The following is a 27172-nucleotide window of genomic DNA, read 5'->3' as shown; positions in this document are numbered from 1 at the left end:
ACTAACGTAGACTAACGTTTTAAATGTTTTTTGACACTTATTACTATTTTAAATAGGTTGAAGGATATTTTCTCCAGACTAAATAACAAGATTCTCTCCAGTCCATTTTAGACCGAAGAATATCCAATCCATTGCTAGTTAGAGCCACAAATAAGACACTTGTTGTGACCGATTGCCTGGAAGAGTCACGGTTTAAAATAAAAAATAAAAAATAAAATGAAATATATAATATATTTCCTATCTGTTGTGACCGATTGCCACGAAGAATAATTTTTATTTGTTCATCTACATATTAAATGAAGAGAAATTCATCTTTCTTTCTTTTGTTTTTCTCTTTTTTTTTTTTAATTTTTGTTTGAACATTCACGACTTATATAAAATACGCATGCAGATGCATGGATAATGTTTGTCTAGGCTCCAAACTTAGGGACTTTAGCGGTAGAGATTTGAGCAAGGAAGTGCTCCGCTACAAAACGCCATTGGATCTTCCCAGTAGCTGTCTCCGGGAGAGAATCAGTTATAAATACTTTTTTCGAGACTTTGAAGCCCGCAAGACTCTTCTTGCAAAATCTCAGTTCCTCTGCCTCGTCAATCTTTGATCCTTCTCTCCATATGATTGCACAATTTATCTGTTAATTACCAAACCAGACAATCAAAACAAATTATATATATATATATATATATATCTTAATTTGCTTTAAGATAAATTATTAATGCTTCAAAATCCAACATTTCTTCACTGACTTGACGTGGAAGGCACTGATGATGACTCGTCTACTTTTTTCCACGAGGCAGATTTGTATTCTTCATCCTCTACTCAAACAAAGAGGGTACTTTAGGGTAGTGATGATTTTTTAATTCTTAATTTCTAAATTATTTTATTATTATTGTTTTGTCCTTTATGCGTATTTTATAACGGTGGAATCACAAACATACAAACAATTATTTTGCTATAGATCATGCTGCTTTCTGGCGTACGTTCAAACTTTCCATCACACCATGGGTGATGGGGCCAAATCAACAAACAAACAGTGACATGTACGTGCATGCCACTGTCAACGGCTTCACGTAAATTCTCTTTTGGATTGATGAACACAACATCATCAATAAATTAAATAAAATAAACAACAACAAAAATAAAAAATAAAAAAAAGGCACTGTACGTACTACTTGTTACTCTTATTACCTCTTCGCCGTATTTGTCATCAGTAACCCCGAAGGACTCCTTGAGCAATTTCAGGATGAGACAAAAGTACTGCGTCCACCTCAATCGGTGATAAATTTCAGGATGAGACAAAAGTACTGTGTCCACCTCAATCGGTGATATTTTCTCCCCTGCAAAATTATAATTAATAACCATGATATTGGAGTGATATTACAGAGCTAGAAATCTTGAAAAATTTACCTCCATGATTAATGAGTTCTTTGATCCGACCAACAAGATGCAAATACCCGTTTGAATTAAAGTACCCGAGATCGCCCGTATGCACTACAAAAATTATGGTCATTAGTGGCGACCCAAAGTCACCGCTAATGAGCAAAAAGTTGCCGCTATTTGTACGTGGCCGCTATTTACAAATAGCGGCAACACGCGGCCACTATTTGGTGGTTGGTAGTAAATCGATGGTGAAGCTAAATATTGGCGACTTTTAAGGTTGCCACTAATGAATTAAAAAAATAAAAACTAAATAGCAACGACTATAGAGTCGCCACTATTGATTAAAAATAATTTTTTAAAAAAATTGAAAAAAAAAAAAGCATATATATATATAGATATATATATATATATATATATATATAGTTGGGATGACACATGCAATGCACATGCTTCATTCCCTATATTATGTATCACTATAATTGTTACCATTATAATTTTAATAATATACATATATTATCCTATAAATAGATTTAATGTCTAGATTATTAAACAAGTATACATAAAATTTTCTGAAAAGTAAGACTATAAAAATCATAATTTCATATTCTCAGCAATCAAACAGATCGTAGAACCCAAAAATTCACAAAAAAAAAAAAATTTGATAAGTAGAACCCAAAAATTCACAAAATTACAAGACAATCATTAAAGTTCGTAATTTCTTAGCAACCAAAAAGCCGTCGGATCCAGTCTTTTCGTTTGAAAACAAGACAAAGAACTATACCTGCACAAACAGCACTACAAGAGCATCAGATATTTGCTGCACGAATGGTTTTTAAGGAATATTATTGCCAAGCAAAAACACAACTGGAGCCTAACAAGGGAATTTCGGATCTAGACAACATTTAGAGAAAAATTAGTAGTATGGCAAGCAAAAATGGGAGGCAGCATAAAAATACAAAAGAGGAAAAAGATGTCCATAGATAATGGGAATGAGAAATATGAAGCTGAGTTAGGATTTAAAAACAAATACAAAAAACCTAGAGGGAAGTGCAAAGATACTTTTGGAAAAAAATTTAAAGATTTTTTTTCTGGTAAGTAATCAACGAATAAGTGACAAAAGAGTACACGACCTAAGTACAGAGGAATTATAAGAAAGAAAAAGAAATAAACAGAAAGAAAGACAACATATGCAAAATGGATAAAAAAAATAAAATAAAAAATAAAAAACACATATTATCCAAAATTAAATTGAGAAATAAGGGGGGCAAAAAACCATAAAACTATATTGGCTGCAAAGAGGGAAAGGAGAAAGAAGAGAAAAACGGCCAAGCAAAGGGAAGGGAAGAGAGGGGGGAGGAGAAGTGTTTCTCCTTTGCGTTGTGGTTATAGCGAAGAAAGTAGAAGAGAAAAGGAAAGGAAATTATTTTCCTTTGTTTGGTTCCTAGACACAGGTAAAAAAAAGAAAAGGAGAATCACTACTCCATAACAAGCTGCGCGTAATGTAATATTAGCAAGATGAGAAGATTTCAAGAACTTACAACAGAAAAATAATGTAAATAGACTGAAATATATGACCTCCCTTACCTAAACAACTTGCAAAAGCCAAATACTGCAGCCTTTGAGCATGAACTAAGTAGAAGCGACTCCAAGCAAAACAAGCCAAAGCCAACTAAGTAGAATATCTGCAGTAAAACCAACCGACACATTAGGTAAAACCCCAACACCAAATCCAATAACTTGCATGAATATAAAACATTAATATGTTGCATTTGTTATTCCCCAAACTATGAATTTTGGCCTTCACTGTTCAAGGCCATAAGACAGTAAATTTGCTTTTAAAAGTAAGAGGTGTTAGAAAGCTAGCATTATGAGAAAAAAGGCAAATAACCCTTACCATATTTATTATGACATCTTCTAGGTACATAGGTCTGTTTTCCCACTAAGCACTCTACGCATTCATTTTTTGTAATGTTGAATCATTTACATCAATGAGATTTAAAAAAGAAAAATAAAAGCACTCTTTTCCTTTTGCAGCACATTCTACACCATTACATATCTCCTATTAGACAGCTTTATACTATGAAGAACATAAGAAGTAGAATAAATCAACCTAAAATTCATTGATAACTACCCCCACCAACTGCACAAACATCCCATGACTCTGCAGTTTCATATCAAAATAGGCAGTAATAAGAGCCATTAACGGAACAACGTACCCCAATCAATACATGGTCATTGAAGACATCGATTGCTGCAAGGATTCCCCTGAATTAGAAAAAGAAGAAAAATTTATATGAATTAACCATAAACGTATGAAATTTAAATAAATAAATAATTTATAACAGTTGCAAGCCACACTGCTTTTCAACAAGCCTGAATATGCTATGGAAAAGTTACAAGAAAGTTGTCCACTGTACTCTATACATAACAATTTCTTAATCATTGAAAATAGGTTCACTGTAGCACCAAGCTGTCTCATTTACTTTATGCAAATCAACAATCGGATAATAGCAATTTTCCAAAAAAATATAATCCAATTCCTTTACTATCTACAGCAAGGTTTTATAGAAAAAAAGGTTCTGTGGTGTGGGGGTAGCAGAATCAGCTATAGAATACAAAAAGAAAAATGACAAAGAGACCCTGAAAATTCCTTAAGACAATCCAACTCCTTTACCATGTACTTTACTATATGTTCATTCTTAAGGATCTTATTCCCACCAAGAACAAGTTCACTGTAGACATAATTATAAAATTTAGTATTCGACTACAACTTTCATATACCCGTCACTACACGTCACAAACAACCAAAATCCCTGAGCATTATTTTCGTCAAATGTTCTTCCACAACAAACAACTTGTCTATACTATATTAATATGGTAATCAACCCTGTTTGAAACTTAAGTTCATACAGCTCAGAAATAGCAAGGACAAGTTTATTGTAGACATAATTAAAACATTATATTGTTTGACTACAATTTGTATGCTACCACCGCTAAACATGTGAAAAACAACTAAAGTGCTCGAGCATTATTTTCGTCAAATCTACTTCCACAACAGGCTTCATTACAAATATAATTATATGCTATATTAATATGGAAATCAAACCCGTTTGAAACTTCAGTCCACACAGCTCAGAAATCAATTAACTTACGTCAATGACTTCCCATGAAAGACAACTGGCGGCGCAATAGCAGCGAAAATACAAAACCCAATGTGAATCTGCATTATGCCAAATTGATTAATAGAAAGAAAAGTATACCACCTATTCATGAGGAGCATTGCTAGGATAAGATGATATAACATATGGCACCTACCAAGTAGAACAGGAAAAACCAACCGAACCTCAAGGCACTATCCGTCCTGCATTGCAAACAAAGCCACTTGTAAGAACCATCAGCACTCCTAATGCCACACTTTTATGGTATGACCACAGACATTCTTTGATACCAAATAATTAAATATGTAGTTCCTCTAGCTAGGTTGATATCAGTTACATCAGATACAAGTGTTCCTCTCTCCAGTTGAATGACAAATATGTGCTTCTCTCGCCAGTTGAATAACAAAAGTGAGATCCTTGCCACACAAACAATCATAAAAGCCACAAAATATACAACATGCTACAAAGACAATGTAAACAATATTGTCAATGGTCTCCTAGACTAAAAGGCATACCACCACCACCCCCCCCCCCCTCCCCCCAAAAAAAAAAAAAAAGAAGCTAAAGTCACAGACCCTAGCATAGTATCTTACAGGAAGAAATTTTACATTCTACAATGTTACGTGGCAAATTCCAACAAAAAATAAGATCTATGAACCATTATAAGAAGAAACAATCATGTTAAGGCTCTGATTGACTCAACACCAACAAAAAAAAAGAGAGAGAGCGAAGCATATAATGTTACCACAATAAGGCAATTAAGTAAAGTCACTGATTGACTCAACAACAGAAAATGAGCTCACACACACAAAAGAGCATATAATGGCACCACAATGAGACAATGAAATAACATGCCCATCCCAACATTACCCATTACAAGCAATTGCCACTTGTATATCAGCTCGAGTGGGACAAATTGACACAGTGATTATATGTTGATTCTTCTACAATAAAGGTAAAAGACTGCAGCCTTTTTATTTTGATAAATAAAAATAATGGAAAAGACTGAAGCTTTATCACATTTTGATTCCCTTTCTTAACAGATTAGTTTCCACAAATACTTTTGTCTTATTTCTTTGCTTAAATTTATGCGGCAAATTAGTTTCAACACCATCAAACCACTATTACCTCCACATACTAACACGCCCATCAATTTCAAGACTTGGACAACATATGCATCCCCAGTTGATAGCAAACGTCCATAGATAATAAGTAATAAGATTAGAGTGTTCAAGTAAGAGAGACAACCATATCAACAGGGAAGGTCAAAAACACACCAAAACTTGGAAAGTATACATAAATATGAAAGTTCGTAGCCACAGAATTGTTCATTTGCCTATTCTGACAAATAAACCCAAAAATTCACACTATTACCAAACAGTCATTAGAGTTCGAAATTTCTTAGCAACAAAAAAGCCACTGGATCCAGCCTTTTCGTTTTTCCTCCGATTTCTTAGAAACCAAACAAACACAAGACGCAAACTTTTTCACACTCTTACCTCTCTATCTTTACGAACTCCACTCACAAAGCTCACTCGAAAACCAGAGATCCAAACGCAGCGTTTTCAGGCTTGAAAGCCATCGGATCCATCATGGGAGGGAGGGAGAGCAGCGGGAACGAAAGTTGGGAGAGCAGCGGGAGAGAGATCGAGAGTGAGAGTGATGAGGGAGGTGAGTGAGAGGGGTGTTAGGGATTTTGGTGTTTTGAAGGTTTGGGGGAAAAAAGACGCGGTTTATGAATCAGAAAATTTCAGAAGCCCCGCCACTGGATGGCGCTTTATTTTTCGCACTGCCTCAGATAGCGGCGACCCTACTGAGGGTAATTTTTTTAAAAAAAAAAATTATACTTACAATTTTTTAATTTTTATTTATTTTTGTTTTTCTTTATTTTCGCTTGTAATATGTTTTTTTATTATTATAATATTAACTAATAATTTCCATTTAATAAATTTTTATGATAAAGATCATTAAGTTGATATTTTTCTTATAATTAATTATAAGATCAATACAAAATCCAAAGATAATATAAGATTAATATAACTAATGCACTAAGATAATATAAAAAGCTTATAGTTCAATTGAATGTTCGATTTAACCTTCAATTGTATTCAATTTGATCAATCAATTGATCTTATCATGATCAATATAATTAATTCTCTAGGATCAATCGAATGTTTGATCGATCAATTGATTCTATTATGATCAATCGAACTAATTCACTAGGATCGATTGGATTTTCGATCAAATGTTTGATCTTATCACGATCAATTGAATTAACTCACTAGGATCAATTGGATGTTTGATCGATCGGATTTTCAATCAAACATTTGATTGATCATTTGATCCTATCACGATCAATCGAACTAATTCATTAGGATCGATTGGATATTTGATTGATCATTTGATCCTATCACGATCAATCGAACTAATTCATTAAGATCGATCTCAATCGAAGTAATTCATTAGGATCGGTCGAATGTTTGATCGATCACTTGATCCTATCACGACCAATCAAATTAATTCAGTAGGATCGATCGGATGTTTGATCGATCATTTGATCCTATCACGATCAATCGAATTAATTCAATAGGATCCATCGGATGTTCGATCGATCATTTGATCCTATCTCCGATCAATCGAACTAATTCACTAAGATCGATCGGATGTTTAATCTATCATGATCAATCAAACTAATTCATTAGGATCGATCGGATGTTTAATCGATCATTTGATCCTATCACGATCAATCGAACTAATTCATTAAGATCGATCTGAATCAAACTAATTCATTATGATCGATCGAATGTTTGATCGATCACTTAATTCTATCACGATCAATCAAATTAATTCAGTAGGATCGATCGGATGTTTGATTGATCATTTGATCATATCACGATCAATCGAATTAATTCAGTAGGATTCATCGAATGTTCGATCGATCATTTGATCATATCTTGATCAATCAAACTAATTCACTATGATTAATTGGATGTTTAATCTATTATGATCAATCAAACTAATTCATTATGATCGATCGGATGTTTGATCTTATCACGTTCAATCAAACTAATTCATTAGGATTGATCGGATGTTTGATCGAACATTTAATCATATCACAATCAATCAAACAAATTCACTAGGATCGATCGGATTTTTGATCGAACATTTCTCAAGTCAATAGCGACAACTATATGTTGCCGCTAATAAGGCCTATTTTTTTTTTTTTTTTTGGTAAAGTCCACATACCCCCCTCAAACCACCACCCAATTAACAATGTCCCCCCCCAAAAAAAAAAAAACTTTCAATTGTGACAATGTCTCCTCAAAACTACCAAAACATTGTCAATGTCACCCCAAGACTAGCAATAAGACAAAAATGCCCCTATAGATTTCTCAATAAGACAAAAATACTCCTATAAATTCAAAAAAAAAAAAGTTTAAAAAACGAAAAATTTTAATTTAAAAATAATATTAAAAAAAAAAAAAACAATTTTGTTTTAAACAAAAAATTTTATTTTATTTTTTTAAAACGGAAATTTTTATTTAAAAAAAAAACTATTTTTTTTTATATAGTTTTAAGAAACAAAAAATTTTCATTTTATTAAATGAAAATTTTATTTTTTTTGAAACGCAAATTTTTATTTAAATAAAATTATAAAAGAAAAAAAAAACAAAAAAAAATTGAAAATTTTTAAATTTTTTTCTTGTAAAATTGATTTAAAAAAAAAATAAAATTGGCCAACATTTGGATTTTTTTTTTTTTTTTTTTTGTTAGTTTTAGGTTTTTTCTAGAAGTTTTAGTTTTAGTTTTTTAGTTTTTTTTTTTTAGTTTTACTAAGGGTAATTTCGTCATTGGGGGGAACATTGACAATTTTTGATAGTTTGAGGGGCACATTATCACAATTGAAAGTTTGGGAGGAACATTGTCAATTGAGTGGTAGTTTAAGGAGGTTAAGTGGACTTTCTCCTATATTTTTTTTTGCTCAGGTTCATTAGCGGCAACTTTTGAAGTTGCCGCTATCCAGTGCCTAACAGCGGCAACTATATGTTGCCACTAATAAGGCCTATTTTTTTTTTTTTTTTTGTCAGGACCATTAACAGCAACTTCAAAAGTTGCCGCTGTTGACCCCTAAATAGCGGCAACTTTTGGAACTCGCCGCTACTAGGGGGTCAATAGCGGCAACTATACGTTGCCGCTAGTAAGGCCTATTTTATTTTTATTTTTTTGCTCAAGTCCATTAGCGGCAACTTTAAAATTTGCCGTTATTAAATGCCTAACAGTGGCAACTTTTTAAAGTTGCCGCTATTGAAGGGTCAATAGCGGCAACTACATGTTGCTGCTAATATGGCCTTTTTTTTTTTTTTTTTGTCAGGACCATTAGTGGCAACTATCCTATTGACCCCTAAATAAAGTTGCCGCTATTAAGGGGTCAATAGCGGCAACTATATGTTGCTGCTAATAAGGCCTATTTTTTTTTTTTTTTTTTGGGTCAGGACCATTAGCGGCAACTATATGTTGCCACTAATAAGGCCTATTTTTTTTTTTTGTCAGGACCATTAGCGGCAACTTCGAAAGTTGCCACTATTGACCCCTAAATAGCGGCAACTTTTGGAACTCGCCGCTATTAGGGGGTCAATAGCGGCAACTAGACGTTGCCGCTAATAAGGCCTTTTTTTTTTTTTGTTTTTGCTCAGGTCCATTAGCGGCAACTTTTAGCTATTGAGTGCCTAACAGCGGCAACTTTTTAAAGTTGCCGCTATTGAGGGTTTAATAGCGGCAACTATATGTTGCCGCTAATAAGGCCTATTTTCTCTTTTTTTTTTTTTTTTTTGCTCAGGATCATTAGCGACAACTTCGAAAGTTGCCACTATTGACCCCTAAATAGCGGCAACTTTTGGAAGTCACCGCTATTAAGCTCCTAATAGCGGCAATTGGTTGATGCCACTGATTGTGTTTAAATAGCGGCAACGTTTGTCGCCGCTGCTGAGTAGTAAACAGCGACAACAATGGTTGCCGCTATTGATGTTGTTGCTGAATATCAAATATTTTGGTATTTAGCGTCCGCTAGTAGCGGTGACTTAAATGTCGCCGCTAATGAGAGGCTATTAGCGGCAACTTTTGGGTCGCTGCTAATAATTTGGTTGCTAGTGACCAAATTTCTTGTACTGATGAAACCACCCGAACCGAAAAGCGGTCTTGTTAGCCTCTGGGTTATTTTTGTAACCCATGGCCACATTTGGTCCCCTTATACACACTCCCCGCTCATCTCAACCTCTTGAGCCACTCCATTTTCATCTAACTCCGTCATTTCTTGACCAACTGGAATTCCCACCCACCCAGCCTTATGCGGGCCGTTATCACCTCTAAAAGCATTAGGCCATTGGCAATAATTTTTCTTTTTTTTTTTAACAAATAAAATTATGTTTTATTTTTCTATCTTATTGTTCTTATCTTTACATATACTATTAAAATATTATTTATTTATAAAATATAAATTTTTTGTCATTTTTATATATTTTTTTACAAAATTTCAACACAATCTAAAAAAAAAAGAAAAAAAAAAAAAGAATTTTTATGTTAAAATATAAGTAAAAAAGCTATAGAAAAACTAAAGTAGTTTCCACTTTCCATTATATAACAGGTACGGAAGCATAATCCTTCTTAGGTCAGTTGCCTAATTAAGGTGACGGATTAGGAAAAAAAAAAAAAAAAAAAAGCCTATGGTGACGCACGGAATAATAAAAGTGGTGATTCGGAAAAAAAAAAAAAAAATTGGCTAATTTCTGTAGGAGACTAGCCATGTACCATTAGATATACCATTAAATTAATATTCTACATTTCATTAGAAATAGAAAGGATTCTATTTTGCTCATACAGGCGTTTCGAGCAAGTCTATTCATGATATTATAACTAGACGCATAACTGTGATCAACATCAATACAAAGAATTAAGATTCTCTCCAGTTCATTTAAATTTAATAATATCTAGTTGGTTATATTAAATGGGTATTTTTGTCCCCTCAAAAAATGGAAAGACAAAAATACCTCTAATATTATCCAATTTCTCAACTCTTAACTACTCAAATAATGATTTATTTATTCTGTGTTGACAATATATAAATTAAATGGGACATAGACGAAAAAAACTAATTTGAGCACAAACCGAATATGAAACATTGTAGAATTCAACAAGTTCTAATTAACCTGCTCATTTTGGTTTTCCCAAAACTTTTTCTCCCATAATTCCACTTGTTTTATTGAATCTTCCTTTGTCTGCAGAATTGTATGAAGAGATGGAGGATCATATGGCGGAGGCATAGTGCATGGGCTGGTGTACACGGGACCTTTTACCATGGATTCCATAAGAAATTTCTTCTCCAACATTAATCTTTGTGATAGGCAAGCCATTGACTCCGAACAGAGCTCAACAGCATTTGTAGGTATAACTGGCTTAAATGTTAAGAGCTTAGCATACTGATTTAGAAGATGAAACATGTAATCATAGATATATTCCATCTTCAACTCCTCTCGAATGAATTCGCTTGCCGCTTTCCCAATTTCTTGTGCCTCTTTCTTGTGGGCATTGCCCCAATCTACAGCAAACTTAATGGATCTGCACTTGTCATCATCCCTTATAGGCCAGTAGTGGTGCAGTGGCTTCAAACTTCTCGTGAAGAAATCATAGTACTGGGGCTTTACCATTAAGGAAACAGAATCACAAGCAAGAATGTATTTTTCACTCACAGACCAGGCAGTGCCTTCAATATATATCTTATACCTATGATCGCATTGGCTACCCAAGTCTGACTGCTTGTACCCTTCCACTTTTTCCCGCTTCCAATCCTGCAAATGGATTTATAATTATCATAACATTTGCTAAACGACACAACATATTTGCAAAACTCCATGTTTAATGTTTAGTGGGATGAATCATGGGATTAATTTGTCTTTAATCTCATTGTAATATAAGCAAAGACATACACGACAGTACTTATCATAACATGCAGATCATTGAGAGGAAGAAAGAATGAAATTCATAATATTACCTGAACATATAAACGAGCATTCCAATCCATATTTTCTGAGACATTACATTTGAGGAGGTCTTCCCTTGTTACAGCAACCGTCGGATTGCCCTTCCAGTAAGCATAAGGTTCCCTATCCGCCCATCTCATCCTCTTGTTTCCTTCTTTTAGGTCTGTCATCAAAGATTCCCATGGCTTTATATTCGTCTCAGGCCTACACAAGAGTACATGCCATGCATGTTAAGACTTGGGAGCTAAGAAGATGATATAGTCGTACAAAAGTCTATTAAATAATGTTTAAAATCCTTAATTAAGAATTATAGGGTATTCTACTAAATAGATTTTTCTAAATCTCAACCATTATTTTCATTATTTATCACCACTTATTATAGTAAATAAAGATGTGATAAATACGATAACTAATAAAATGATAAAATATTAATAATTTAATTTGAAAATAGTAGTTGAAAATTAAATAAATCTACTCCATAAAAATATTTAGGATCGACTAGGTTGGATTAATATACTTATTATAGTAAATAAAGATGTGATAAATACAATAACTAATAAAATGATAAAATATTAATAATTTAATTTGAAGATAGTAGTTGAAATTTAAATAAATCTACTCCATAAAAATATCTAGGATCGACTAGGTTGGATTAATATACTTTTAAAATTCCTAGGTATTCTTTCAAGTATATTTCTTCAGTCCCTAAGGGGTAGCTCAATTAGTTGGAAATCAAGCAGAGGTCGCTAATTCTAATCCACATCCCCCTCTTATGTGGGCATATATATATATATATATATATATATATTTCCTCAAGTCTAAACTATTATTTTGAAATTAAATAATTCCATTTTTTTTTTGTATGCATTTATGATCATATTTGCTTTTAACAATTCAATACTTATCATGATCTTATTTTTTAAATATTGATATGGTAAATCGGAAGCAATAAATTTTATAATAATAATTAAAATTTGAAAAAAAAAATCTAAAACCTACTTAAAAAAATCAATAATGATCAGACAAATGTTGAGATGACACTGAAAATCACAATTAAATTTTGAATGAATTACTATTAAATTTTGGATTTAATAATAATTCACTCTCAAGTGCTCAAGAAAGTGTCAGAAAGTTGTGTGTAGCATTTCTTTAATGAGATAATTAAGAGATAAAATTATGGAATTAGCATTTTTCAATAAAAATAATAATAATAATAATTATAATTAATTTTTTTTTTAAAAAAAAAAAAAAGTCTTACCATCCCCAGAAGGACCAATCAGGAAAAATAATATTCAGTGTGTCATCATCACCACAGTACCGAAACAGCGGTGGTGGGTTCGAGGCATTGGGTCGTTGATAGTCACTTGTCTTGATGGCTGGAATATCCAAGCAATCAAACATCAGCTCCAAGTCAGGCACTTGACCCGGGTACCTCCGTAGTAACTGTAGGATTCCCCACAGCGTAAAAACGTCTCTAGTCTGAAACGATCTATGATATTTCTCCAAGTAAGCCTTGCCGTTGACTATGACTAATCTAAAATTGTACTTTCCTCTGAGGCCCTCCACCATGTCCCTCGTGATCCCTGTGTGGGCCCAGGGACGAAGATCTTCGTAGATCCAACGGAAGTACTCTGGACAAGTGGAGGGTGATGGACGGTCAGGATCTTCTTCTGGATGGAAGGAGGTTGGGTAGTTTGAAGGGCAGGTCCGTGCGAGGTTGTAGGCTGTACAGTCGAGTGGAATCTCAATTGGGTGTGAGGGCGTTTTCGAGAATTGTGGATTTCTGTGAGGGTATATGTGGGATGTTCTAGTAGTTAGTATCGGTTGGGGTGCTAACTTGCCAGCTGAACCCTGTGACTGTGGCACGGAGCACAATGAGAAAAAGTCAATAATGGGCAATTCTTGTAGTCAAATAGTGAGCATATATAATTTAAATTAAATAATGGTTTTTTTAACTCTTACTTTCCGAGATAACCATAACCTTTTGGAAAGAAAGAAATCAAATATGGTCATAGAAAACAAACGAAGAAAAATTCTAAAGAAAGAAATATCATATATGCTAAATGTTATTTTTATTTTTATCTTTTTGTCTTTCAAAATTGATATTAGAAGACAATAATAACTTATAACAAATTTAATAGTAATTTTAAAATCACATCAATTTTTTTTTAAAAAAAACAACATAAAAAAGACTTCTAACATTACTATGTAGAATTCTAAGACATTAATATTATTATTATTATTATATTTATAATTTGAATTCTGAGACTTATTATGCATTAACTAACAAGAACAATCGGGCCTAAAAGAGGTCCCACGTGCTCGTGTAAGTCACAGTGAAAGACTCGTGGCCCTCAATGACTTGAAGCGAGGCCATCCGACACTCATGCCGCATGTTACATTCTTCTCGCTTTGTGGTATTTTTTTAAAAGTGAAATCTCATTCATTCGTTTATAATAAATCAAATATTACAGCTATTAGTGATTATATTGTCATGAAGAAATTCAAGGTAATCGCCCATCCAAATTTTCTCTATAAATGTTTGGACCACCGCCTTTGTCAAAGTATGTTCCGCCATATTTGCTTTCCTTCTTGTATAAACCACAACCCAAGCTTAGTAATTGTGAAGTCTCTCTCATTGTCTTGAGGAGAATATAAATTTATCTTATTCCTCAAATTTGCAATGTTTTTACTATAATGTTTAGTAAGAAGTTATATTAAAGTCAAACAATTAAAAATGTGACATTAAAAATCAACCCTTATTCACCACATCTTATCTCTATCTCACTAAGTTGCTATGAAAGTGTCCTTAAATTTTTAGTTTTAGCTAAGGCCGATTCAAAAGCAGATGAGTACAAGTAGATAGAGGTGGGATGATAATATAGCATGTAATATTACTCTTCTCAAAAGAATAATATTATATACCACATGACACCATTATCCTATCCTAACCTAATATTGTCAATACATTCTTAATTTAAAAAAAGAAGAAAAAAAAAAAAAAAAAAAAAACTTAAACATAGAATAATTGTAGTATTGAACTTCTAAAAAGGAATAAATGCCATATTTTTTCTTAAATTATCCTATATGTAGTGGTGTGAAATAAATTTTCTTTTGAGAATGTTACACATTCATTTTTTATTTATTTTTTGCTATTTATTTATTATTATTTTTTTTTTTCAAGTCTACCATTAAATCTCAAAACTTACATGTTTGTGGATTTGCCGATATATTATATGGGAATGGACAAAAAATGAGTATAAAATAGAAAACAAATATATCACGAACAATGATATTGTGCAATATTCGAACTCAAAAGTGTGAAGATAATTGATGGCGTAAACTCTCTTAATATTTCAGAGGGATTGAAGTGTTAAATAACGGTTTATAGAATTACTCTCCCAAATGATAATGTCGTTAATTATAGGGATTGCAAAATTTTAAAAAATAAATAAATAAATAAGGTCCACATTTTTATTGAGCTAAAACTCAAGAATAAATTTATATACACTCGTGAAACAAAGTTAAATACTTACACTTGTGTCGAGCAGGTGCGTGGAGACAAACGCACCGACAAGGAGGAGGAGGCAACAGAGGAAGATGCCGGAGGATCTTGCAGGTGACTGCATCGATGGCCGCCACATCATGTGGTTGTAGTGATAATAAAGCCCCAAGCCGTCGGAGAAATACTTCTTCAACCTCTGCAGATTGTACTGATCTCTCATGCTCTTCTCTTATTTTAACTAGTTTCCCACAACAAGGGCCGGCTGAATGTCTATGTGAATTAAGCAATCGTGTAAATTGATCAATGGAATAAGACCCCAAATCTAGACGGTATAATTAACTTTCCTTTTATAAAAACAAATTAGTCAATACTCTCTAATTAAGGGCTCTTTAATTAAGGTAAAAATTAAATATAAAGAATTGAATTCCAAGATATTAAGACTTTAATGAAAAAGAATTTTACTTAGCTCCACACAAAATATGACATTGATGGATTTTGCAAGTCATTTGAAAAAAAATATATCTATTAAGAGAAAAAAGTGAGAAGATTTATTTAAAATTCTATATTTTTCTATATATATAGTTTCCTTGTGTACTGTACGTACGTTACAATGCTCGTCTCTATAATTAATGCACATGCAAAGTGTAAGCGTGCGAAGGAAATCAATAAAATAAATTACCCTGGCCACCCTAATATATATGTTGTACCCACATTGTCGCAGCGAAGCTCAACAAATCCAGCCTTATCTTTGCGGCTAATTCTCTGCGTGCTCCTATAGTCCTATGCTTTCTGTCTGAAGATATACTCCCCAAGCCATCTGTTGCAAAACATCACATGACTTGTGTTCAGGGCTAATCTTTTGCTCTCAGTCCATAAGGCATGATTTTGCATGCGCAGAAGGTAGGGGTGTTAAGCGAGCAAGCCACTCGCTCGCTCATTTAGGATAAGCTCGTATAAACTCGGGACTCGATTATTAAGTGAAGCATTTCATGAACAGAAATCTTGACTCAAATGTTAAACGAAGCAAGCTTGGCTTGACTCGGTTACGCTCGTAAGCAAGCTCGTATAAGGCTCGACTCGCTTATTAGACTTGACTCGTATATTTCTTAATTAAGTAACAAATAATAATATATAGTCAAATATAACAAATATATATAGTCAATAGTAAGAAATATACAATATAATCATTATATCATATGATACAATCATAGGGTATAAGTTATTGTGCCACACTGCCATTTAATCACTGTATTATCTTTATTTTATTTTTTTTTGAAAGAAATCAACGTATTATCATTAGATACTTAGAAATCACTTAACAAAAAAAAAAAAAAACTTAAGAATCATTATGATGATTATTTACTGTTTGATCATATCATCATACTTAGAAATTATAATAATTATGAGTCAATGACTCATAAATCATGATGATCGTATTTATTATAATCTCGTAGTCATAAGTCATATGAGATTATATAAAGAACAAATATAAATTATAGTCAGTATACAAATCCAGACTAATACAATGAGTGCTACACATTCCAAATTTTTCTCTCAAAAGTTGGTTTCCAAATAATGTGTCGTGATCTCATTATATTTATTATTTTGGGAAATGTGTCACCAACTCATAGGATGATGACAAATCATTTGAAAACCAACTTTTAGAATAAAAATTTGGAATGTTTAGCATTTCTCTAAGTATAATTTAATATTATTATTATCTAAACATTCTTAATGATACTTAGATACAATAACATTTGTATCATTGGATGACATTCATATACTTAATCATAATATCAATATGATATGATCATATCATACGATCTAAGTATTATCATATGAATCTATGATCATATAATCTAACATTCTGTATGATCTTAGATCTTAGACCTTGGATCACATGATCTAATGATTTATACATATCTAATGATAATACTTAGATGTAATGATTATATTCATATCATATAGTGATGATATAAATCATATAACACAGTGTTGTATTATTATATGAACATATGGTTCTATGAGATTTATATGATCATACTTAGGAATTAGGATAATTATGCATCATAGTGATCATACTTATTATAGATAATTTCATAAGTCATATGATATGATATTAAGAGACATTAAAATTTTGCAAAATTATATTAATTTCTTTCAAAAAAGTCGCATTAATTAATGACATTGACATCAAAGGTTGTTCATTTGTTTATGTAGGGAGCTCTAAACAACCTACTCCCCACAAAGGTCAATTTATTTAAGAAGGGTGTTTGTTAGGAAAAACAGTGCCTAGTATGTTATCGGGAGGAGGAGACCTTGGAACATCTATTGTGGAGCTGTCCCTCGGCTAATGACATATCACTACAAAAATTATGTGGGTTAGTAACAGTGGTTTAGTAACGTGTCACTAGGGTTAACACGTTACTAAATTTTAGTAACATGTATATAGTAACGTGTCTGGCGTGTTAGGAATTTGATTGTTGCTAAATCCCGTTTAGTAACGTGTTAAGACTGACATGTTACTACTTAGTAACGTGTCAAAAACTGACACGTTACTACTTAGTAACGTGTCAAAAACCTAAGTATAGTAACGTGTCATAAACTGACACGTTACTAAGTAGTAACGTGTCAGTTTTTGACACGTTACGATTTTGTGCATAAAAAAAAAAAAAAAAAAAATTAAATTAATTTCTCCAAATTTTGTTTATTTGTACACACCTGATTATACATCATAAATTGCTCTCACCATACATCATCAATTGCTATCAACATACATCCATTTCTCAAGTCCTATCCCAACATTCCCCACAACATATATCCATTTCATGTCCACAAAAATTGATATATATATACAACAACATTGTTGTATATTACGTCATTGTCCACAAATAAATTATAACTATATACATATACATTAACAAAACCTTAAACATACAAGTTAAGTGATTCTCGAGTACATTACGTATAAACACCCCAACAAAAAATCTGGTGAACACCATCATAACGGGTCGACTTCTCCGCACTCACTGCAAATGATTACACAACAATTAGTCAGCAAACAAACACTCGAACAATCAATCAGGAATCATCAAGTCCTAAGCGACTAACTTCGTCAAACTATACAAACGTCATACTCAACAATATTTAACAGTAGTGAAGTGAATAAACAGACGATAAATAACTTCAACGCTATAGCTACACTGCCAACACACACCTTAGAGTACAACGCTATAGTTTCAATGATAATCCAAACTGTGAAAATGATCTAAAATTACAAAGCATATATATGATCTACGCGTATCCAGCATTTCCACAACCACAACACATATTAATTTGTATTCCTAATTCCAAGTATTTTGAGTTAAGTATATACGCTATTTATAAATATTCGATAATAACTGGCGCGAAATAAGTCATATGTATACATACGGGCTTGCTGAACCAGTGGTACAATGTCTTGATAAACGAGACTTTTGTCCACTCGGGGTCCGTTGTGGGTGTTCGTTTTGATTGTCATCCTCAGCTTCTAGCCTTACGTCATCTACACATATTACGATATAAATGTGTTATACACATGCATGTATTCCAAAAACATATGAATAAAGTGTGATTACCAAACAAATTTATTAACTATTAAATTGATAGCCATTTCAGAAGTTACTCGTATTACTTTAAGAGAAACAAAAACTAATATAGTTTTACCTGGTCCGCTAGCTACTGAGGACCTCGCAATCGTACGGACTGGGGATTCTAAGTCTGGCGGAGCTCTAACATTGGTCACCTCTGGATCGGAGACATGTCTCGAGCTCTCAAGCACACGAAGTCGAGCCTCATACGCCGCCATCTGTGCAGCCATAAGTGCGTTAAACTCTGCAGTAATCTCAGACCTCTGCTGTGCCAACTGTGCAGCCATATCTATCTTGTGATGCTCCCTTTCAGCTCCAAGTTACCAAATCACTACGTTAATTGTTATGTGATGGGTTTGTAGTTATGCATGGGAACAGTGTAAGTGGTTTTTACTAGTGTGGAACACTAATGGGTCCAAAAGGTTTATAAAGCCGGCTGGTTGCCACCGCAGCAAAAATGTTTGAGAGGAGAAGAAAATACGAGAGCCCATAAGTCATACACACTAACACACACAAGGAAACTAACTTTTGGAACAAGGATATTGCATGCCAATGCAAAATCTCAAACCACAAACTTATTTCACATAAAAATGTGCAAATGGGCCTATGGAAAAGTTTTTAATAGTTCATTTGGGCTGCATCTATAAAATAGATTCAATGAAATTTTAACTATAAAATAGATTCAATGAAATGATCAGGAGAATCCTATTCTTGGAATTTGATGGCTCAGACGAGGGCAGCTTACCTAAAATTCCAAATTAAGAGACCTAAATTAAAAAATAGGATTGGCTAACAGGCTTGGGCCGTATGTCTCAAAAAGAGTAAAATAAACTGGTCCGGCCCTTGTAGTCCACATGATCTCAAACTTCCATTAATCACAGAGCCTTAGGAGGAAGATAGCTCATTTTGCCCATTTTGCCCCATCAGTTTCTATACAACCCATTTTGCCCCATCAGATTTTTGTAGCATCTTAATTGTAGGGAGACAATATGTTTTGGGTGGCACCCAATTGAATTATCAACCACATTAGACAATATGTTTTTATTATGTTTTGGGTGGCACCCAATTAAATTTTAGTTTTACATTCTTTTTGGGTTTGCACTTTGCAGCCTATATATGCTTTTAGTTGGGTACAACTCTTTTCAATTAACATAAACAAAAACAAACAAAAAAGTTCTAAAAGGTTTATGAATTTACGGATCATTCTAAATTTGGAGGGTACTTGAGAGTTTATTATTTTCTTTTCACTGATTTAACTACATTAGTGATTTGGTAAAAATAGGGAGCTGAAATTAATTAACTAATCAATGAATATAAAGCAACCAAAGTCCCAACTAAAAAAATATATAAGCTTCGTATGTATGACATTTCATACAACTATTAATGGGTTTATTGCTCATACACCTCACAAAAAATCACAGTAAGACCACTTAAGACAAAACTATTAAAAAAACACTCTTGAGTTCTAAGCGGAAAAGGTTTATAAAAAACTGAAAAAAGTAAATTAATGGAACTAACTTAAGTAATAACTTGTCACAAACAGAAATGTTCTGCTTAAGAGGAAAGCAGGCCAAAAAGTAAACAATTAATTTCGCTCTTTATTTCTAGAGAAAATGTTTGTTATCAAACAAATGGTTCTAAAAAAACAAATTAAGAGCTCTGTTTTGTTCTGTTTTGGTCTTCTGTTAAGACTTGTTTTGGGGTTTTGTTGTTTCCTGCAGTAAGCTGGGTTGCAGGTTTCTAGCTGTTTTATCATAAAACCTTTTCAAATAAAAATAAAAAATAAAAAAACCTAGAAGATTAAAAACAAATAAAAATAAAAATACCTATCAACAAATCACACGGCTAAATCCATCCCTCCCCCGCTAAAACACCTAGAAGATTAAAAACAAGGACCAATTCAAAGGCATTAACATCTCAATACGCAGGTTCTTTCCCCCATTACCCATTTCACCACCAAAGCTATTCAATCTCACCTCCACAAATCCAACAAGAAAAATAAAAATAAAATAAGAAGAACACAGCACCATGGCCATTCGCCCTGCTACTCCCCCTTCTAGGAGAGAGGATGTTTCCACTTTGTAAGAAAAATAAGATATAAAAGAACAGACCCACAAATCCAATGCCTAAAATTTCACACACACAACCTCATATCAGGAAATCAAACAATATATCAGGAAAACAATAATCAAACCCTCATCCTTAACTAAATATTACCTCTTATTAAATTTGAACAACAATAATATCAGGAAATCAAACAAAAGCCTAAAAATTAACGAATAATATGTCATTCAAACAATAATAACAGGAAATCAAACAATGCCGGCCAAAGAGAGAAAACGAGCGAGGGAGAGAGGAGGGCGTACGTGCACGTGCGTGGGACGAGCTAGAAGCAGAAAGAGAGAACGCCGGAGAGTGAGAAACGCCGAAGGAGGAAGAGAGAAAAATCACTGTATGGGAGGGGTAATAGTACTGGCGCTGGAGGGAAAGAAGAGGAAGAAAAACGAGAGGGCAAATAAAGGGAAAATTGGAAAACATGAGCAGTTGGGAAAATTGGAAAACGTGAGATTGAAGGCCATGGTCAAAACAAATTAGTAACGTGCCACGTGTGGCACGTTACTAAGTGGTAACGTGCCACACGAGGCACGTTACTAATTGGTAGTGGCACGTTACCAATATTTATATTGTAATTTTTTTTTTAAAATAACTATATATATATATATATATATATATATATATATATATATATATATATATATATATATATATATAGTGTCCGAAAATATTTATTGTGTTAGAAATATAGTGTCGGAAAAACACTAATTTAACATATTCTGTTAGTGTAACACTGACTAAAATAAGACAAGTATCACAATTTTATTAATTCTAATGTTTTATGCTATCAGATTCTATTAAATCAGTCAACGAAATTTAACAGTAGGAACTAAATTATTATTTTTTGGATATCTTAAGGACTTATAAATTAATTTTGATACCACATAGAGTTAATAATTGCAAATCAAGTAAACCAAAGCAACTGATTTTGCAATTTTTTTTATTTATTTTTTAAAAAATTAGAAATTTTGTGGGACTTAAACTATATCATTGGATTGGATCCCACAAAAATCAGCTGTGAGCTTGGCGTCATCTTAATTATGGTAGGTTCAGTTTTGAACAAACAAAAAAAAATCACCTGAACTGTATTGGACCCAATAAAGAATTGCTATTTAATTTATTGAGCGTAATGACTTGATGTCTTGACAAGTTGACATGATGCTATGCAGAGTGCGAAGCTCCACAAAAAACTAGTTTCAAGTCTCAAATAAGGTCTAGAGTTTGGTCAGAAGCAAACGGGAATAAACTAATTGGATGGGCCGGGGGTATTTCCAGTTTTCTATGTTGCAAGAGGGGGAAAAATGTGAAAGAAAAATTATGGGAGGACAAATATAGCATTTTGGAAGGACAATTTTATAAAAAACGACATATTCTAAGAAGAATTTTAAAACTTTTGAGGCCCCCCAATGGTATATGTGAGTCAAACCCTGGTCATATAATTATGCTAACCCATTATTCACTGAAATAGGTTACCAATTTTTTAATAATGTTTTTCTTGATTTTATGTATTTTTCCCTAAATCTTTTATAGGGGTATTTTTATCATTTTAGTCCAAAGAGAGTTACCATCCAAACTTTTCTTGTAGTTTGAGTAAATATTAATGTAATCTTTAATTCGAGAGATATTAAAAAGTGAGTGTTAGCTAGTTTCAAGCTGTGTTTTGTTTTCTTTCAAATTTTTAAATAAATTGACAACATATACTAAAATGTTTAAATAAATTGACAACATGCATATACTAAAATGATTTATTTAGTTTTCATAATAATTTTGTTATATTTTATAATAACATATACTAAAGTAGCTACGAAGTATATATATATATAAAGCTTTCCATTTGATATATTTATCATATTGTAATGATAATTAAACTATTCAATTTTATTTTTTAATAACATTGTGATTTTTAGAAATAATATTCTAGACTATATACGGAGTTGCTAGTATTTTCCTAATATGAAGTATATATATATTTTTAAAATAAACTAAATAATATTAATGGGATTAATTAATTGGAAAAAAAAAAATTTGTAACGTGTCTAACTGGCACGTTACAAATTTGTAACGTGCCTAACTGGCACGTTACAAATTTGTAACGTGCCTAACTGACACGTTACAAATTTGTAACGTGTCTAACTAACACGTTACTAATTTGTAACGTGTCTCATTTCACACGTTACTAAAATAATTAGTAACGTGTCTTATATTGACACGTTACTAATTTGTAACGTGCTAAAAAATAGTGAATAGTTAACACGTTACTAATTGACATGTTTTTTGTAGTGTATGGGGTTGTGGTGTGGCCAAATTCCAGAAGAAGAAATATGAGGGAAAGAATTTTTTCCAACTCTTTGAGGATATGTTTGAATGTTGTGATAGAACAGAACTTGAGCAGTTTGCGGTAATAGCCAGGAGGTTATGGTTGAGGAGAAAAAACCTTATTCATGAGGGGGTTTTCCTTCACCCAAACCAGCTTTTACGGGAGGCTACGAATTCTCTGGAAGACTTCCGCAGAGCAAATGCTAGGGACGGAGGCATAGATGAACCAGACAGAATAGTGGCTCAACTGAACTAAAAACCACCCCCTCTTAGAGAATTCAAGATAAACTGGGACGTAGCCTTGGATAATGGCCGGAACAAAATTGGGTTGGGTATGATTTCAAGAGATTGGCTAGGGAATTTTGTGGCCGCTCGAAGCATACCCATGGACTGCAAGCTTGACTCGGTCTTGGCTGAAGCACAAGCGGCCCTCCATGCAACGATCTTTGCCAAAGAGCTTAGTTTAACGGATATTACTTTTGAAGGAGATGCTCAGCAGACTATCACAGCGATTAATTCGAAGCAGCCCTGTACACGCGTCTATGGGCATTTAGTGGATGGAGTTGTGTTGGGGTTAGGAGCTTTGGGTAATTCACGGTTTGTACATGCAAAGAGGGAGGCTAACAGTGTAGCCCACGAGCTGGCAAAGTTGGCCCTCAATCTTGTTACTGAGACTACCTGGGTGGATTCCCTTCCATCTGAATTTCGTGGTATTGTAAGGAAGGAAGCTTCCATTACTCTTTTATGACCATTTGGGTCTTTCAGATATTGAATAAGAATCTCAATTTGTTCAAAAAAAAAAAAAAAAAAAGACATCAAACTCGATTCTTGAATTGCATTAAACACATTCCCTTGAAAGTTGCATTAACCAATATATATATATATATATATATATATATATATATATATATATATATTAGGAAATTCTTTCATCTTCATTCCATAGTAAGAGATCCGGATCATAAAGCTCTTACAGAGAAACATAGCCAAAATTATGAAAAGTACAAAATCATAGATACACTAAAAATCTAACAATAAAAAACGTATCTACCTCCTCCGATCCAACACATGTGCACATGTCATTTAAGGGATAGATCTGATTTAGGCAAACTAGATCTGAATACATGGGTATGTCTTACCCCTAAAGAAAGACTCTTTATTGACCCGGCCATGAGACAAACTCCTCATATCGAAACTATTCATCCTCAGACAAAGTTTTATTCTAAACTGAGTTGGAGGAATTTCGTTTAACATAGTTTATAAAAGTGACATGTGTCCATTTTTTAATAACATGTGAGATGCATATGAATTTTCAATAAAATTTATTCCAATTTTGTCCTTACAATTAAAAAAACATGTGTATCTCACATGTTCATGGGTTACATGTCACTTTTATATATTAGGTTGAAGAAAATTTCTCCAACCCAATTTGGAGGAAAACTTTGTCCTTCCTCCTTAGCTCAAAAGCCAGGATAACACAACAAAACAAGAACAAAACAAAGAAAACTAGCATCAATGGCGAGATCCAACAAGAAAATGGCCGAGAAAACTAGCGCGTGAGGCTCACACACAAAGCCCGTGAGATCCACATGATCCACACTCCGGCTTGAACAAACCACATCAGGCGCGTGCCAAAAAGAAAAGAGAAAAAGTTTGGTATTTACAGGGCACAATGGCACGAGAGAGAAGCGTGTAGTGGTGCATATGAGCTTGGGCCAGCAACAAAAGAATAGATTGGCAACACAAGGAGCCGATCTAAGTTTCTCAGTAAAATATTGACGAAACTCAAGCTCGAGGAGAAGCCAAAAGACGAGGTGGAAGGAACGACTGCTGTTGTTGCTGAATCTGGCCGCTGTTGTTGGGTTTCAAAATCAAACCATAGAAAAGAAAATGAAAGAAAGAACAGAGAAGGGGGAGGGGAAGGGATGGATTTCAAAGATTAATGTCCCTCTTAGGGTCTCTAGTCCCTCTCAGAGTCTCATCGGAGAGGGACTAGAGAGAGGCTAGGGTTTTGCCTTGTGTTTTTTTTAAACAATTCTCTTTAATCACAAATGAATAAATAAATAATAATTTAATGTATTATTGATTTTAAATATTATTTGATATTAAATTTGAATCTTAAAATTATAAAGGATCTTGACAAATGTAAATATGGGAATGCAAATAAACAAAAACTTCCTTCTTTTAAATAAAATTTGAATTCTAGTAGAAGATTTTATTACCAAAGTTTCATTGATTATCCTTAAATGTTCATAATAATTGTTCAACGTTTAAATAACCTAAAAATTTTCGTTAACCAAAATAAAAACAAATTTAATGTATTATTAAAGGATTTTCACAAATACAAAATATGGGAATGCTAATAAATAAAATGATAAAATTCACATACTTCCCTCAAACTACTCTCTAATTGACAATGTTCTCCCCAAATTTTTAATTACAACAATGTCTCCTTCAAGCTATCAAAACATTGTCAATGAGTATAGCAAAAAGATAAATATGCCCTATGTATTTCTCAATAAGACAAAAATACCCTTATAAATTTTTTTAAAAATGATAATTTTAATTTAAAAAAAAAACGAAAAATTTTAATTAAAAAAACGATTTTTTTATTTCTTTTTTAAACGAATTTTTTTAAAATGGAAAATTTAATGTACTTTTTTTAATTTTGTTTGAAAAACGAAAATTTTATTTTTTTAAACGAAATTTTTTTAATTTTTTTAAAACGTAAATTTTTATTTAAAAAAATTATAAAACAAAAATTTTAAGAAAAGAAACGAAAATTTTGTATTTTATTAAAAAAATCTAAATTTTTTAAATTTTTTTCTCATAAAAATGAATTTTTTAAAAAAAATTTAATTTGGCCAACCCTTTATTTTATTTTATTTTATTTAGTTTTAGGTTTTTTTTAGAAGTTTTAGTATTTTTTTGTTTTTACCAAGGCTAGTTTCATCATTGGGGAGACATTAACAATTATGTGATAGTTTGAGAGGGGTATGTGGACTTTTCCCAAAATAAAATTTCCCTATTTCAAATAAAGTTTGAATATCTAATTGAATATTAAAGGCAATTAGGTCTTATATATTTTTGTTCGTAAATTGTTTTATTAGGATTCATTATTTGGGGCCATGTTAGGAATCGATTTGTTGAATTACTTTTTTACCATGATTTTTTTTTAACAGGTAAATCTCTTTTCTTTCCATCAAAGATTTAGAGCATAAAGCTCTTATATTACATAACATGAAACTCTTAAAAACATAGGCAAAAGCTATGTTATTACAAAGTCGTAGATATATCGAAAAATCTAACAATTAAATTATATCCATGACCTTCGATTAAACCCATATACAAACTTCATTTATGATATAGATTTGGTCCTGGTAGACTAGTTATAAAACATGGGTAGATTATTTCCCTACAACAAAAGTTTTTATTTAACTGGCTGCGATAGATAAGTTCTCACACCAAAAATTATCCGTCTTCAACTCAAAAGCCAGAACAACATAAGTAAACAAAAAAAATTACAAACAACAGTGACAGGCTCACACACAAGCGTGTGAGATTCACGCTAACCACGCTTCGACGCGTTCAAACCACAACTGTCACGTGCCGACTGGAAGGAAAACGTCTGTTGTCTACAGGATTCATTGGCGCCGAGAAAGAAGGCGTAATGACACGTATAAGACTTGGACTAGCGGTGAAAATGTAAATTTGCTTCAAAAAAAGCTGATCTAAGAACCTTTGCAAAAACCAACAAAGCAAAAAGATTGGGAAGGAAAATGAACTGTGAGGTGGAGTAGACGGCCAAAGCAATGGAGGAGATTGGGCGCTACTGCTGGAATCTAAGCAAAATCTAAAACAAAAACAGGGAAAAATGGGAAGGGAAGAATGATTCTTCCTCCCTTTTAGATCGCAATGAAAGGGGGCTAGGGTTTTTATCTCTACCTGTGAAGAAAAAGTTGTTTTTTTTTTTTTGTTTTGTTTTTTAGTAAGAAGAAAAAGTTTTTAAGTGTTCTTAAGTATTACAAATGAAAATA

General features: G+C 32.8%; 3 protein-coding genes and 1 long non-coding RNA gene across 9 annotated transcripts in view; all 4 read right to left on the bottom strand.

Annotated features, from left to right (window-relative positions):
• Positions 1–333: 333 nt before the first annotated feature.
• LOC132165243 (oxalate--CoA ligase) overlaps positions 334–27172 on the bottom strand; it is a 64101-nt gene continuing 37262 nt past the window's right edge. The window contains exons 1-4 of one of the 3 annotated variants that reach the window (XR_015912099.1): positions 2963–3052; positions 1406–1489; positions 1187–1335; positions 548–629 (exon numbers count right to left, since the gene is read on the bottom strand). Coding sequence is in view for 1 of the 3 variants with exons in the window: in XM_088516437.1 (XP_088372563.1) it covers positions 411–629 (219 nt within the window). In the remaining 2 variants the exon portion in view is untranslated. Of the gene's footprint in view, positions 630–746; positions 814–1186; positions 1336–1405; positions 1752–2962; positions 3053–27172 lie in introns of those variants that run through there. The other 2 variants (XR_015912100.1, XM_088516437.1) reach the window with 2 other exon arrangements.
• On the bottom strand, positions 4556–6315 carry LOC148585886 (uncharacterized). Its single transcript, XR_015912222.1, has 3 exons — positions 6036–6315; positions 4694–4739; positions 4556–4598 (listed from the first exon to the last, which is right to left on the bottom strand). It is a non-coding gene; the product is annotated as an uncharacterized LOC148585886 (long non-coding RNA).
• Positions 10731–15295, bottom strand: LOC132183069 (uncharacterized). The gene is made up of 4 exons (XM_088516489.1): positions 15107–15295; positions 12829–13427; positions 11582–11774; positions 10731–11378 (listed from the first exon to the last, which is right to left on the bottom strand). Exons 1-4 carry the CDS (start codon positions 15293–15295, stop codon positions 10731–10733), a joined length of 1629 nt encoding a protein of 542 aa, XP_088372615.1.
• Positions 17898–21234, bottom strand: LOC132182782 (uncharacterized). Of its 4 annotated transcripts, none has more exons than XM_059596121.2 (4): positions 21071–21234; positions 18781–19010; positions 18508–18619; positions 17898–18104 (listed from the first exon to the last, which is right to left on the bottom strand). In XM_059596121.2, exons 2-4 carry the CDS (start codon positions 18989–18991, stop codon positions 18077–18079), a joined length of 351 nt encoding a protein of 116 aa, XP_059452104.2. In that variant the 5' UTR covers positions 18992–19010; positions 21071–21234; the 3' UTR covers positions 17898–18076. The 4 variants fall into 4 exon arrangements, 3 of the variants coding, with proteins under 3 accessions (XP_059452104.2, XP_059452106.2, XP_059452103.2); XM_059596123.2 differs by having other exon boundaries at positions 18781–18922; XR_009440329.2 differs by lacking the exon at positions 18781–19010.

The sequence above is a fragment of the Corylus avellana genome, chromosome 5, assembly GCF_965113065.1.
Source record: "Corylus avellana chromosome 5, dhCorAvel1.hap1.2, whole genome shotgun sequence".
NCBI classification, from domain to species: Eukaryota; Viridiplantae; Streptophyta; class Magnoliopsida; order Fagales; family Betulaceae; genus Corylus; species Corylus avellana.
Note: the sequence above shows the minus strand (reverse complement) of the source record. Positions and strands in the feature narration are given on the sequence as shown.